The following is a 13891-nucleotide window of genomic DNA, read 5'->3' as shown; positions in this document are numbered from 1 at the left end:
GGACATGGTCATGGAGAATCAAATTTTTTGGAAGACATTATAAAACAGATTTCCTTTTAAGTGCATTTAGCAATTTACTTGTTAATGAAGGTGTTAAGAATTAGTTTTTTATGTTCTTGATGTAGCAGTACTTTTGCAATGATGTTAGCTGATAAGTGCTGAAATTTTGAAAATGTTTGGATGAAATTCTCTCATATTTGGTTGCTAGTTTGGATCGTTGTTGTAAGAGTAAAAGTAATACTAGCCTACATGTGTCATTCTTGATAATTTTTCAGTGTTTTCTTATTTCTTTCCAAATCTAGATTCCAAATTATAGAAATGCAGTCATTGTTGCCAAGTCTCCTGATGCTGCAAAAAGGTAACTCAAACATTTATAAGATCTCTTGGGGTACTCTGAGGTCAAAGTTAGCCATTTTGGAATCCAGGACTTAAGCTTTAAAGTTCTCAGGGAAAGAAAAACAACAGGGCTTATAAGCCTTTTTCAGGCAATATTCATTTTAAGGATGCCTTTTTGAACAAAGTTCGTTCTTCTGAAGATTACTGTTAGACTATTGGACAAAGGATAGAACCAAAATGATCTGGAATCAAATTCTACTTTAGACCCCTACTCGCAGGCCTCTTGAGGGATTTACATTCTGGCCTGTGCCCTATATTTTGATTTGTGTAAAAAACTCCTGTGTTGTATTCCCAGAAGGCTGAATGATATTTTCATTTTGTGAATACTAAAGTCTCACCATTTCCCTCCACCTTCCTCTTTAGGGCCCAGTCCTATGCGGAGAGGCTGCGCCTGGGCTTGGCTGTTATCCACGGGGAGGCGCAGTGCGCAGAGCTGGACATGGACGACGGCCGCCATTCTCCTCCAATGGTCAAAAATGCAACTGTGCACCCGGGCCTGGAGCTGCCCTGTAAGATCAGCACTCTGTCTTCCGCCAATTCGTAAATAAAAATTTTAAGCAGTGTGAATGGCGTTAGTAACCACATGGGTGTGTGCTTTCTTGCTGCTTTTATTTTATTTTTTATTTATTTTAAAAGATTTATTTATTTATTTATTTCTCTCCCCTTCCCCGCCCAACCCGGTTGTCTGTTCTCTGTGTCTGTTTGCTGCGTCTTCTTTGTCCGCTTCTGTTGTTGTCAGCAGCACAGGAATCTGTGTTTCTTTTTGTTGCATCACCTTGTGTCAGCTCTCTGTGTGTGTTGCGCCATTCGTGGGCAGGCTGCACTTTTCTTTGGCACTGGGCGGCTCTCCTTATGGAGTGCGCTACTTGCGCATGGGGCTCCCCTACACGGGGGGCATCCCTGCATGGCATGGCACTCCTTGCATGCATCAGCACTGCACATGGGCCATCTTGCTGCTTTTAAATAATTGGACGGTGTCACATTGATTTCCCCTTTGGTGAAAGGAGATTATGTGTATGGACAACTGAGCTGATCCGGGTAGCACTTGGCATTCAGAGGGTGTTAAATGGTTTCCGCTTTAGTAAAATAGTTGTATGTGTGAGAGTGGACTGTCACTTTTATACTTTGGTGAGGTGGGTGATAGCATCCATCCATTTGGTGATCTGGTGACACAGCTCTTGTGTTAGTAGCCTGCCCTTTATCTGATGCCCAACCAACTTATTAATCCAACAGTAGGGAGGCTGGATTTGGAGTGGCAATAACTAGCACTCTACTGAAAGACAAAAATAGTGTGCTTTTTAAGGGAAGGTGTTTTTGAAATTGTGTCTCTTTGCCATGCCTCAAAAATATACAGATATTACTAGGTTGAATAACATATTTGAACAGTTTTACTTCACACAGGTTATTTCAAACAGTTCCTGTTATTTTTTCCCAATAAATTTCCTTTCAAATTTGGGGGACTTTTATATAAGAGAAACAAGTTTTATATAGTCTTGGTTTTTTTCCCATTTAAATTTTTGGTATCACAGCTTTTTTTTTTTGAGAATTGTATAAAGTTTTTGGATCGCTAATACATCCACATATTTCAGAATTCTAAAAGCTAAAAGTCTGTACAGTGGGCAGCAACCCCTCTGCCCTCCTCTTCTCCTAGCCGCTCATATCCCCGAGGCGATTCATTTCTTGTGTAGCCGTTGAGAATCTTTGTGTATAGATAAGCAAACACATATTTCTTTTTCTCTCATTTCCACTTAATTGGTAGCATATTATATCCATCGCTGTCCCTCTTGTGTAAACAGTCTCCTGATGGTAAGGTAACTTTTCTGTAGTCTTCTTCTAAGAAAAACAAGCTCCAACAATAATAAACATCTCTTGAGCCCTTATCATGTGCCAAGACCCGTTCTAAGCGCTACCAGAGGGCTCCATGTTTGGTTCTCCAGTAACCCTGTTGTGTGGGCACTTTTATTGTCCCTCGTTCTGCAAACAGGGAAACTGAAGCACAGAGCCACGAGCTGTTGGAGCCAGGGTTTGGAATGAGGCAGCAGGGCTCCTTTGTTTAAAATAATTTCAGATTTAGAGAAATGTTGAAAGAATAATACCATATATCTTCACCACAGTCCCCAAATATAAAATTTTCCCATATGAATCCATATATGTATTTTTTTTCTGAACCATTTGAGAGTAAACTTGCAGGCATTTATTTCTAAATAATTCAGTGTGTATTTCCTAAAAACAAAGACACACTTGTCCATAACCACATTACAATTATCAGACTCAGGAAACTAACATTGTTAAAATACTGTTATCTAATCTGTGGACTTGATTTGGATTTTACCAGTCGTTCCACCAATGTCTATTATAGCAAAAAAAAAATTTTTTTTCCTCGTCCAGGATCCAGTTCAGGATCACGCGTTGCATTTAGTTGTCACTTCTCTTTAGTCTCATTTAATCTGGAATGGTTCCTTAGTTCTTTTTTTATGCCTTTGACTTTTGAGAACTACAAGCTGGTTATTAATATTTTGTTAAATACCCCTTCATTGGGGTTTTGTGTCCTCCCACTAGATTCAGGCTATACATTTTTCACAGGAACGTCTCGGGAGGCACGTGATGTGTTCCCCATTATTGATGTTGGTTTTGACCACTTGGTTAAGGTGGTGTCTGGTATTAATTTGTAATTAATAGTATCTTGTGGGGGAAAATGTCGAGACTATGTAAATATCCTGTTTCTTAGCATCTATTGTTGATACTTTCCTGAATAATTTTTACTTTGATTGTTGTCAGATGGTGATTTTTCTCGTTCTGTCCTTCCTTCTACATTGCTTGGTTGATATTCTAGTGTAAGAAAGAGCTTCCTCTTTTACCCTGTTTGTTCATTCATCATTTATTCATTCATCATATCAGCATGGATTCATAGAATCTTATTTTATTCAGTGGGTTATAACTTAACCCATCACTGTTCTTTAATTTGATGCTCAACTTCTCAGACTTGGCCAAAGAGGACTCCTTCAAACTACCAGCTGTGTGCTTTTAGCTGCCATCATTTTTTTAAATATATCCATTCGTTCTGGACAATTAGATATTCCATGTCAGTGTTGTACTTCCTTCTCCCTGGAATCCATCATTTCTCTAAGGAGCCCCGATTCCTTTTAATGGACAGTGGAATTTAGAAACTAAGATTTGGACTCAAGAATGCACATCTTAATTATCATATGTGACCATGTGGGGGCAGTAACAAGCCTGGACATGTCGCATAGGACATTTCACAAATAACAGAATATATCTAAGAAATAAAGTTACTTATTACAAAAGTTATTTTGATAGATAATGCCAAATGAACACAATGTTTTCTGTGAGGTGATTGTCTATTCTGAGAATGTGGCTTTGTTACTTTCATAACTGGGAATTAGTGCTCGTTATAAAGGTGTTTTCCCTTTGCAGACATCTTTATGTATCATGGAAATATTGTTTAAAAAAATGCATTTCTTCATAGATGCGTAGGTTTGTTGAAATGAAAGCTTTCACTCTTGCCGTTTGATTCCCTTTTATAAATTTAGCTAAGAGAATTCTGAAAATGCTATTTCTTATATATGTAATTATAACTTCCAAATTAAATATGCCCTGTGTATTAGTCAGCCAAAGGGGTGCTGATGCAAAGTACCAGAAATCTGGTACTTTGGATTTCACCAGTCGTTCCCGGACGGGTTTTATAAAGGGTATTGATTTGGGATAGGAGCTTACAGTAACAAGGCCATAAAGCATAAGTTCCTTCCCTCACCAAAGTCTGTTGTCACATGTTGGAGCAAGATGGCTGCCGATATCTGCGAGGATTCAGGCTTCCTTTTCCTGTTAAAGCTCCATGGTCCCATATTCTTCCAATATCAGCTGTAGGACTGGATAAGTCTCATCTGTCTCCCAGGGTTCAATTCTCTCTGGGCTCAACGGCTATGGTCTCTCTACAAGGTCAGCTGTAGACTATCAGGCTCTCTTCCCAGGGCCTCTGCTGTGTCTATGGAGCCATCTCTTTCCCTCTGTGTTCTTCTCCTGTGTGTTTACTTCCTGGGGTTCCAGCTTCCCAAAAGTCCTACTAACTCCTCTGCCTTGTAGTTTTCTCTGAGTCCCTGCCCTCCAAGGGGAAAGGGACTCAGCTTCCTGCTGATATGGCCCTACCAAAGCCTTAATCATTACTTAAGTAAAAGTGAAACCTCTGAATCCAGTACAATCTAATATGCCCAGAGGAAGAGACCAGTTTACAAACATAATCCAATGTCTATTTTTTGAATTCATAAATAATGCCAAACTGCTACACTTTGTTTTTCTACCAGTTACAAAGTATGTTTCAGTAATTCACCTTTAGTACAGAGGGATTGCATGTTAGAATGTTACGACAAGGCCAAAGGAAAGCAAATATTCACCCTGAGTCTTTACAATTTTGAGAAAGATAAAGTATATATCTATTTGGTATATATTTTTATTTCATCTTCCTTGAACCCCTTTTTTGAGAGTAGTAGTTCCCAAGTGAGGGTGTCTTTGTCCATTGCTCACCCCCATCCTCCCACAGGGATAGTTGGCATTGTCTAGGTGCATGTCTGGTTGTCAGACTTAAGAGGAGGTGTCCAGCTCTGTCATCTTGTGGGAAGAGGCTGGGCGTGCTGCTCAGGCCATGCGAGGCAGCGGTCATCCACCCCGAACGGCAGTGGTGCTGAGGGCAGCAGAGCCGTTCAGTGAAAGTGAAGTTGCATGAATGAGGGTAGAGGTTTCCGTTTCAGTCCAGTAGACTTGATACCTCCTCATGAAGAGCATCTAAAGAACCTAAGGACAGAGTGGGTGTAGCTCAGTGGTTGAGCACCTGCTTTGCATGTACGAGGTCCCGGGTTCAGTCCCCGATACCTCCTAAAAAAACAAAACAAAACTGAAATTATGGTATGTGGGTGATTCAACCAAAGACCACTTTGGATTTGCTGCAATGGCAAAAATTTGGATTGAAAAAATGGGAGGAAGTCACCTTTTCTGGCTTGATTTTCCTGGCTTGCTAATTTTAAAAATGAAGATGTGTTTTTCCCACTAAAGTGAAAACAGATATTAGCTCTTACTTGAGCATTTCTTAAATACTAGTTTTGACTCGTTTGTACCTAGATGGCATTATGAGCTTGGGGGGCAATTTCAGGTCAGCAATTTCAGGAGACCTTATTTTATTCCATCTATCTCCTAATGTCAGTCTGTTGATAGAATTTGACATTCCATTGAGCTAGAAACAGACAAAAGTCAAATTGAGTGAGAAACAAATAAGCTCCCCTAGACCTCTTTTGCTCTTTGTTTTAATGGAGGAATGTTTGGCTGGTGAATGGATTCCAGGCAGAGTAGAAATTGTGTGTTGTGTGTGTCTGATCTTTTTGTAATCTCAGGATGTGTTTGTAAATGCAGCATTATTTTAGTTGGAAAATGTAATTTTAAAAGTAAAAGAACATTGGAAATCTTGTTTGATGAATTAAATAAATTTTTACTGCAGTAAGTTCATTTATTTTTAACATCGATGTTTGGCCATGAATAATGTTGCACAATTCATTTTATCCCTAAATTGGGTTGTTGTTTTGTTTTTGTTTTTTTTTTACAACATGGAGAAAGAGCAGAAACTTAAACCCAGGGTAGTTTGAATACTTTTACTACTGTAGGTACCCTTAGTACACACATTTCATTTCCTGTAAAATGGGGTTTTTAGGGTCTTATTTTCTGGGTTAGCTGTTAGAAAATTGTTGGCATTTTTTTAGCCCGTGAGGTACTGTTTGTTTCCCTCTTCCCAGTAATAAAGGCTGTTTTTCACTAGCCATGGAATTTTGTGTTCAGCCTGACCCAGATCCTAAACCGAGATAAGGGCAGGGTGGGAGGAAGGCTTTCCCAGCAGCCTTTCTGCCTGGACCCTAACCACGCCTTTGTTTTTTTTATTTCAAACTAAGTCTTTTGGTGGGAAGGTGGGGCTGTAGAAGAGTAAAGCAAATGCTGCGACGTGTTTTCTGCATCCAAGTAGGGCTGAATTTCTGCTTTCTGTTGATGAAGGATATTGTTTGCAATCTTTTTCTTTTTTTACAGAGAAAAAATGGCTAAGTAAAGGGACCACATCTCTTTAAGAGGCAAGTAGGTGACCACAACCGCATGCACACAGGTTTAATTTAAGGACAGAATCCCAGGAAACTGCTCCTAATGCTGGTAGTTTATTTTTCCTCCTTTTTGGGTGATACACACAGGACCTTCCTGACTGCCCCCGTTCAAGAAATTGCCATTATTTCTGGAGTGGGAAATCAGGAAATAACTGCATCGACATTTGCCAGTGAAATAGTGCTGAATTTCAACTTGCCTAATTTGCCGGCATACAGAAAGGTGTACAGAGCCACTGGCTAGGAATCAGCTAGAAGAGGTTGTTTTCTGACAATCACTCAACTATATAAATGCTCTGCATTTTATTCTCCCCCTCCCACACTGCGAGTTTAATAAATATTTTATAATAAAAAGCTTTCAGAAAAAGACTGCTTAGCCTGCTCTTCTGAAATATTCTTTTTCCTCAATTTACTAATCTTTTGAGAGTGACTTCTTGTTCCTGTCTTTATCCTGTAGTTTAACGTATAGATGCTGAATGGGCATTTTCCAGATACAGATTTTAAAGTGAGATAAGGAACTTTAGGAAAAGAGGATTTGTCTTGGAGTTATTTGTCTTCAGGTTTCTAGTTTTCAGGAAATCCTACATCAGTAGGTCAGTTTTCCAATGATGAGGGTCCATTGTCAAAAGAAGGTCACTAACACTGCAGGGAAATGAAATCGAGCCCTCTCTTGATGTGGCGGCCTGTATTTATTCCTCCCTCTATCAGTCGTGGGATAGCCGAGCAGCTTCTCCACGCCGGCGAGTCTCCCAGCCTGTGGCATGGCCTGTGTGCACCTGTGCTGTCAGTGCAGTTGCTGCTTGTCACCTGTGGCTCCTGAGCTCCTGAAATCAGGCTGGTCCACCTGAGATGTAAAATGCACAGTAAATTTCAAAGACTTATATGGAAAAAAATGTAAAAAAAGCTCTAATAAGTCTTTATTTCAGTTACGTGTTGCAGTGATGTTTTGAATAGATTGGGTAAAATCAAATATGTGAATTAATGTCACCCATTTGTTCTTACTTTTTAATGATGCTACTTGAAAATTTGAAATCATCTAGGTGGCCTGCATTCTGTTTCCGCTGGATAGCAGGGCTCTAAACAGTTCTGTTTCCAAGAGATCCCAGGTTCACTGAGGAGGAATCCGCATTGTTTTTGTCTCTAAAATGGCTTTGCCACCACTTCAAGGGAGGTGAGGTCGCGGTGACGTGATGTTACAGTCGTGATTCTAACTGGAGCCTTGTTGTTTGTTTTGTTTATTAGTGATGATGGCCAAAGAGAAGCCACCAATAACCGTCGTCGGAGATGTCGGAGGACGCATCGCAATCATAGTGGTATGACCAGGCCATCCTCCGTGTGTGGAGGGTCACCAGCTCTTAGACTGTCCTCTTTGGGTGGTGTTCCCAGATACAATGAGATTTAAATGGATCCACCTATCCTTTCTCATCCAGACTCCCTTACGACAAGAGTTTAAGTGACATGTGAAAAGAGAACAGTAACTCCCCAGAAATCCAACCCTGTGACCTCTGTCTGTTGGGTTCTAGGTTCCATCAGAGCAAGCTGACCTAATCCACCTTAAGCCCTCAGGCCACGAGATGAACTAACGTTGGGCTGTTGCGTTTTTTGCTAATGAGAATGTATGTCCCAGTGCAGGCTTGTTTTGATTTTGACATGGTACATTTGCTTCTAGCTCTGAATGTCTTTGCTGGGCCACAAGGTCACTCCTTTATAGTGGCCCACTTCCTTTTTATTTTCCTCTCATATAACTGTCTCTTGGAAAAAATTAATGGGATACCAGCTCTGTAGGGTTGATCAGAAACCTGAAATGAGTCTTGGCAACCCTAAACTTAGCTGTAAGTGCCAACTATATGTGACTCTAAGGTTTGGCTGCGCTCTGCTCTGACCTCCAGCCACCCAAAGGTACCAGCAGGGCACCTTGGCTGCTGTTCCTGGATGTCTTGTCTTTGACCCAGGCAGACAGCTCTGACCTTGAACTCTGAGACAGTGCAGAGACGAGAGAGTAGGTATGCCTTGAATGGACGAGGCTCTAGGCAGGGCCTTGACACAAACTCTGCTCACCTCTCAGGACGACATCATTGATGACGTGGAAAGTTTTGTGGCTGCTGCAGAGATCCTGAAAGAGAGAGGTGCCTACAAGATCTATGTTATGGCCACTCACGGCATCCTGTCTGCAGACGCCCCCCGCCTCATCGAGGAGTCTTCCATTGATGAGGTCTGTCTGCTTCTGAAGGGGTTGCTGCATTTAGCTTGAGCCAAGGTGTGCTGCTCTGTTTTCTGTGAACAGTAAAACGACCTGGTGAATTTAAAATTGCTTCTCTCTCGAGTGCCAGTGAAGCAGTGCTTTTGCTGGCTAGCATTTTACCAGCAGGTGGCTATTTAGGAATATATGTCTATTTTATGGAGATTTGCTGCAGTCCTTTCACATAATTTTGCACAGTAGTTGCATTTCTCTAAGACTTGAATTCTCCCCTGGTAACCTGAGAGTTGGCCCAGAGCTGGGGCTCACCCTGTTGCTTCTGCAAGTAGGGTGTGGTTTGGGGGGAACCAGGGTTTCGTGTTTGGAACCATGTAACTGTCCCCTTGTGTCAGGTTTGGTTTGTGGACACTGTGCTTGGTGGAGTAAGGTTAGGTGGTCTGGAACTGGGCCACGGGTTCTGAGTCTGAGGTCCGCGTGCCCGAGGCAGGAGTGGGAGCCGCACAGTGACGGTGTTCATTTTCTAGGTGGTGGTGACCAACACCGTTCCTCATGAGGTGCAGAAGCTGCAGTGTCCCAAGATAAAGACCGTGGACATCAGCTTGATTCTTTCTGAAGCAATTCGGAGGATCCACAACGGAGAGTCCATGGCTTACCTCTTCCGAAACATCACTGTGGATGACTAGCGTCCATGGGCGCTTGACCCCAGGCTCCTCAGAAAAACACGCACGAAGCAGCGCCATCGTTGGGTGCCGGGTTTCCCTTTAGGGGAGGGCTGGAAACGGCCCGGAGCCGGACGGTGCCTCGCCAACTTGGGCAGGAGGTCCTGAGGTAGTCAAGAAGACAGAGCTGATGGCCTCGAGCGTCTGCCGCCAGCAGTCCTGTTCTTCAGCAAAAGCGACAACTCTTTCCTGACGCGAATCAGAAAATCTTGTTGACAGGGCGTTAACGCAGGAGACAGTCTCTGCTCCGTCACGGGATTGCTCTCTAACTCGTTCGTCAGCCGGACAATGTGGAACCTGTTTGGGGAGCCGCCGCCCAGGCCCGGGCCCTGTTCAGCTGTCCTCCCTGTGCAGCTTCCTTTAAGTCTTTTGTAGAGTACCGTATTTTTCTTTCAGAAACTGCTGTGCCCAGAGCCGTGGAGCAGCGAAGCCATCGTGTTACTCCTGGCAAGGATGTCAGATTGGAGAATAACGTCTCATCTTGGCACGTCTGCATTTCTCTTAAGTTGCAAATAAAAGCGTTGGTTGTCTTGCCAGTCTTTTGGCCGTGTCGCAGAGCTACCTCCTCCCTGCCTTGGTGGGGACTGACTTGTCTCTGGATTGTGCAGAAGACAGTGGCTAGGAAGCAAAGGCAGGTCAAGGCCACAGCTGTTCACAAGCCCTGCGCCAGTCCCCTCTTGCAGGTGTCACCCCTTCCCTAAGCACCAGCGTTAACCCCTTGTTGACCAGCCCGAATTAAATAAAAAATAGAACTAATGGGACTTTTTTCCTCTTGTCTACTGCACAATTTAGGACCACATTCTGTCTTTCTACCCAGTATTTTATCAAGCATCATCCCAATGCTGGTTTATACCGACTTTGCCAGGTTAGGCCTTGCTGCAGATTCAGGGAGAGCCTGATCCAAGTCAAGACATATTGTAAGAGGAAAGAGGAATGGCTGCCAGGAAATGGACTGGGACTGCTTATTAGCTCCCTCACTTCCTGAGAAGCTAAGAATAGCTCCCTACAGTTGTATCCCCCTGCAAGAAAGTTTCCTTGACATTTTTGTCCCTTTCCTAATGGCAAAAAGAGTTCCCGACCTACAAGCACGGCTTTTGGCGCATTGGCTTTTTCAGGCACACAAATAAGTTCCTTCTGCGAACAGTCCAAGTAGGAGAATTTTAAGCCAATGTATTTAGCACAAGGGTTCCGTTCCTAGGACTGGGACGGAATTCTCTCCCACTGGCACTGGTGGGTCCTGGTATGTGCTGCCGGGCAGGACGATGAAAACTCGAGGTCTTGAAGCGCTGCTGTGCTCAGACTTCGTGCAGTAAGGGGTCCCGCTGACATTCTGGAGCTCCCCCAGTGTGGCTCTGAGAAAGCCCGTCCACTTGTCCAGCCCACTGCCTTCCAGGACAGCATCTCACGATGTGGTTCTGGCCTGCGGGCCTGGAAGACAACAAAGAACCTGTCCTTTTGGTGAGAGAACCATTTGGCTCACAGCCACCGAGGCCCTCAGCCCCCCTCAGGGAGGGGGAGGCCAGCAGTTCAACTCCGCTCCCCCCAGCGGACCACCCTTTTATTTATTTATTTATTTAATTTCCCCCCTCCCCTAGTTGTCTGTTCTCTGTGTCTTTTTGCTGCGTCTTGTTTCTTTGTCCGCTTCTGTTGTCCTCAGCGGCACGGGAAGTGTGGGCGGCGCCATTCCTGGGCAGGCTGCACTTTCTTTTCATGCTGGGCGGCTTTCCTCACGGGCGCACTCCTTGCGCGTGGGGCTCCCCCACGCGGGGGACACCCTTGCGTGGCACGGCACTCCTTGCGCGCATCAGCACTGCGCATGGCCAGCTCCACACGGGTCAAGGAGGCCCGGGTCGGACCACCCTTTTGACGCGTTCTGCCTAAACACCGTGCACTGCCTTTTTTGGGGGGGAGGGAGGTAGGAGGTGTCAATTAGTGTCAGTGCCAACTTTGACCCAAAAAATCTGAATTTGAAAAATAGTTTAAAAAATAGGAATACATGGTACAGACACCTTCACAGATTTTCCCGAAAGCATTTAAACCATGAAATTTTGTCACGTGTTCCGGGAGAGTGGTGGATGAGTTACACCTCGATTGTTGAGGGTCCAGGTTCCTCGGGCGCCCCCTGGTGGTGCCTTGTGAGGCGGGATGGCTGGGCTTGGGCCGGTGAGGCTGCCTTTGGCCTTCCAGTCAGTGCCGCCCGGAGGAGGACGTCACCTGCTGGCCAAGCGGAAGCCCTGGGCAGCGAGTGGCCTTTTCCCAGTGGCCCTGCCTTTTGATGGAACAAAGTGAGCCGCCTGATCTCAGGGCTGCCCGGCGCAGGTGCGCCACTGTCCTCCCGGGCGGAAGCGCGCCTCCCAGAGCCAGTGCCTGGCTGGCCCGAACGTCCTGGATGAAGGTGGGGGGTCTAGGCGCCCCAGGAGGCCTCCCCCGGCGCCGCGCCCACGCAGAGGCCGTGGCCCAGCCCCGCCTTTCCTTGGGAGCATTGACTGAAAATGGGCAGAGTGGCGCCCTGGGGTGTGGACGGGGCCAGCCCCCTCCCATTACCGCAGGCTCCCCTTTTGAGCTTGGGGGTGGCTTCGAACCCGGGCTGGTCCCAGCCAGGGGCGGCTTGGCGCGCGTGCGCTCTCCCGCGGAGCCCTCGGGACGCGGGGAATCGCGGGAGCCGCCCCTCGTTCCAAACGTCCGCCGGCCGCAACCGGCGCGGGGAGACGCGGCCCCGGGCTGGCCCAGAGCGGAGGCTCGGTGGTCGCCAGGCCCGCGGGCGGCGAGCGCAGGGACCCGTCGGCGCCGGGCGCTTCCTTCGCCTTCCCGAGGCCGCACCGGCGGTGACTGGCCCCGGGGGCTCCGCGGCGTCCCCCGAAAGGCCCCCGAGGCGCGGCGAGTGCGGGGCGCACCATGCCGCCCGCGACGCCGGCGGCCCCCATCTCCCTCCGGGAGCTGGCGGACCTCGCCATCGGCACCCCGGAGGTGGGCGCCGTCAACTTCACCGCCCTGCACACGCTCATCGTGGCCATGCTCAAGAACCTCAACCTCCTGGAGGCGCGCATCGACTTCCAGGCCCAGGGCCCCGACCCGCAGCCCGGCTCCCAGGCGAGCCCCCGGGCCTCCAGGAGCACCGGCCAGGTGCCCGCGGCCCGGGAGAAGAGGCGGAGCCTGAGCAGGACGGCCTTGCCCCTGGCGCTGGAGAGCCAGGTGCAGGACCTCAGCCAGCAGCTCAGGACGCTGGAGAGCCAGGTGCAGGGCGTCGTGGCCCACGTGCAGCACTTCACCTCCGAGGCCGGCGGGCTGCAGGCGGACCCCCGCGAGTGGCTGGCGGTCAGGGACTTGGCCTCAATGCTCCAGAAGGCGCACGTTGGGCCGATGAAAGTCACGAAGGACGCGCAGGAGGTCAGGGTCGCCAGGGTGGGCGGTCGGGGGGCACAGTCTACCCCTCCAGGCGGCTCTCGGGCTGGGGCTTGGCTCCCACGGCCCCCGCGACCACTGCTCTCGAGCGGGGTGGGCTCCTCACCCAAGGCCCGCGCTCTACTTTGCAGGCCAAGGAGTTGCTCCAGGAAGTCCAGGCAGAGGTGAAAATGCTGAAGCAAGCCCACCTAAAGGCGCAGGAGTTCATGGAAATGGTGCCCCAGGTGAGGGGCCTGGGGAGGACCCCTCCCGGAGCCCAGTCGCACTTCCCACGGGGTCTCCTTCCTCGTCCCTGTTTACACTGGGGAGGGGGGGAGAAGGGGCTCACCCAGCTCTTACCACGGACGAGACGGGCGCTGACATGTCAGAATAGTCTCAGAGCAATTCCCTTACTGAAAAAGAATAAAGCTAGCAGGCGGCGAGTGTGGAAAGATGCAGCTCAACCAAGAGGGGGGCTTCAGGGTGGGAGGGCAGCTCCCAGCGGCGCTCCTGGGCAGAGCCAGAGAGCAGTTTCTGGTGCATGTTTGTTTTCTTGGAAGTATGAGTAGCATCAGCGCTTTCCCGTGTCAGTCAATAGCAGGGCAGAGTGAATGAGGCTCATTTTTCAGCCCCAGTAGGCCCAGAGAGGGGATTAGGGGCAGGGAGAAAAGGGAGGAATTAGGAGGAAAGCACGGAGAGGCTGCGGGGAGAAGACTTGCGGAAAGAGAGAGGCGCCCACGAGGCGGGAGGCCGGGGAGGCAGCCCTTCAGGGCACTGTGTGGTCTGTGGATGCCACCCTGCTGCCACCCCAGCCTTGAGACCCCAGCGGGACCCAGCATTGCTCCGGCCCCCTATTTGGTTTTCTTGGCAAACTTTAAAGTGTAACTGTTTGATTCCCACCACCACCCCCCCCCCCCCGCCCCCCCTGCAACTAAAGGCTTGTTTTGCCTTTAGGCTCTGCTGGCTTGCAGATTCTGTAAGGAACAACATCAGTTTTGGCAGCCTGGTTTGTTTCTCTTTAAACGGCACAGACCTTCAGACACAGTTGCAGT

The 13891-nt window shown here is 47.6% G+C and overlaps 2 protein-coding genes across 4 annotated transcripts in view; both read left to right on the top strand.

Moving 5' to 3' along the window:
- The window catches only part of PRPSAP1 (phosphoribosyl pyrophosphate synthetase associated protein 1), a 34530-nt gene extending 24316 nt beyond the window's left edge, over nt 1-10214 (top strand). Inside the window, exons 6-10 of the mRNA XM_004454456.4 lie at nt 303-358; nt 760-905; nt 7785-7855; nt 8608-8754; nt 9264-10214. Of these exons, the coding sequence (XP_004454513.1) occupies nt 303-358; nt 760-905; nt 7785-7855; nt 8608-8754; nt 9264-9422 (579 nt within the window). The 3' untranslated portion in view covers nt 9423-10214. The remainder of the gene's footprint in view (nt 1-302; nt 359-759; nt 906-7784; nt 7856-8607; nt 8755-9263) is intronic.
- A 1852-nt stretch (nt 10215-12066) lies between these two features.
- QRICH2 (glutamine rich 2) overlaps nt 12067-13891 on the top strand; it is a 33486-nt gene continuing 31661 nt past the window's right edge. For 2 of the 3 annotated variants that reach the window (XM_058284777.2, XM_058284776.2), the window contains exons 1-2: nt 12068-12845; nt 12992-13084. In XM_058284777.2, coding sequence (XP_058140760.1) covers nt 12354-12845; nt 12992-13084 — 585 coding nt within the window. In that variant the 5' untranslated portion in view covers nt 12068-12353. Of the gene's footprint in view, nt 12846-12991; nt 13085-13891 lie in introns of all 3 variants that reach the window. The other variant, XM_058284778.2, reaches the window with a different exon arrangement.

This window comes from Dasypus novemcinctus, chromosome 21, assembly GCF_030445035.2.
Source record: "Dasypus novemcinctus isolate mDasNov1 chromosome 21, mDasNov1.1.hap2, whole genome shotgun sequence".
Classification (NCBI taxonomy): Eukaryota; Metazoa; Chordata; class Mammalia; order Cingulata; family Dasypodidae; genus Dasypus; species Dasypus novemcinctus.
Note: the sequence above shows the minus strand (reverse complement) of the source record. Positions and strands in the feature narration are given on the sequence as shown.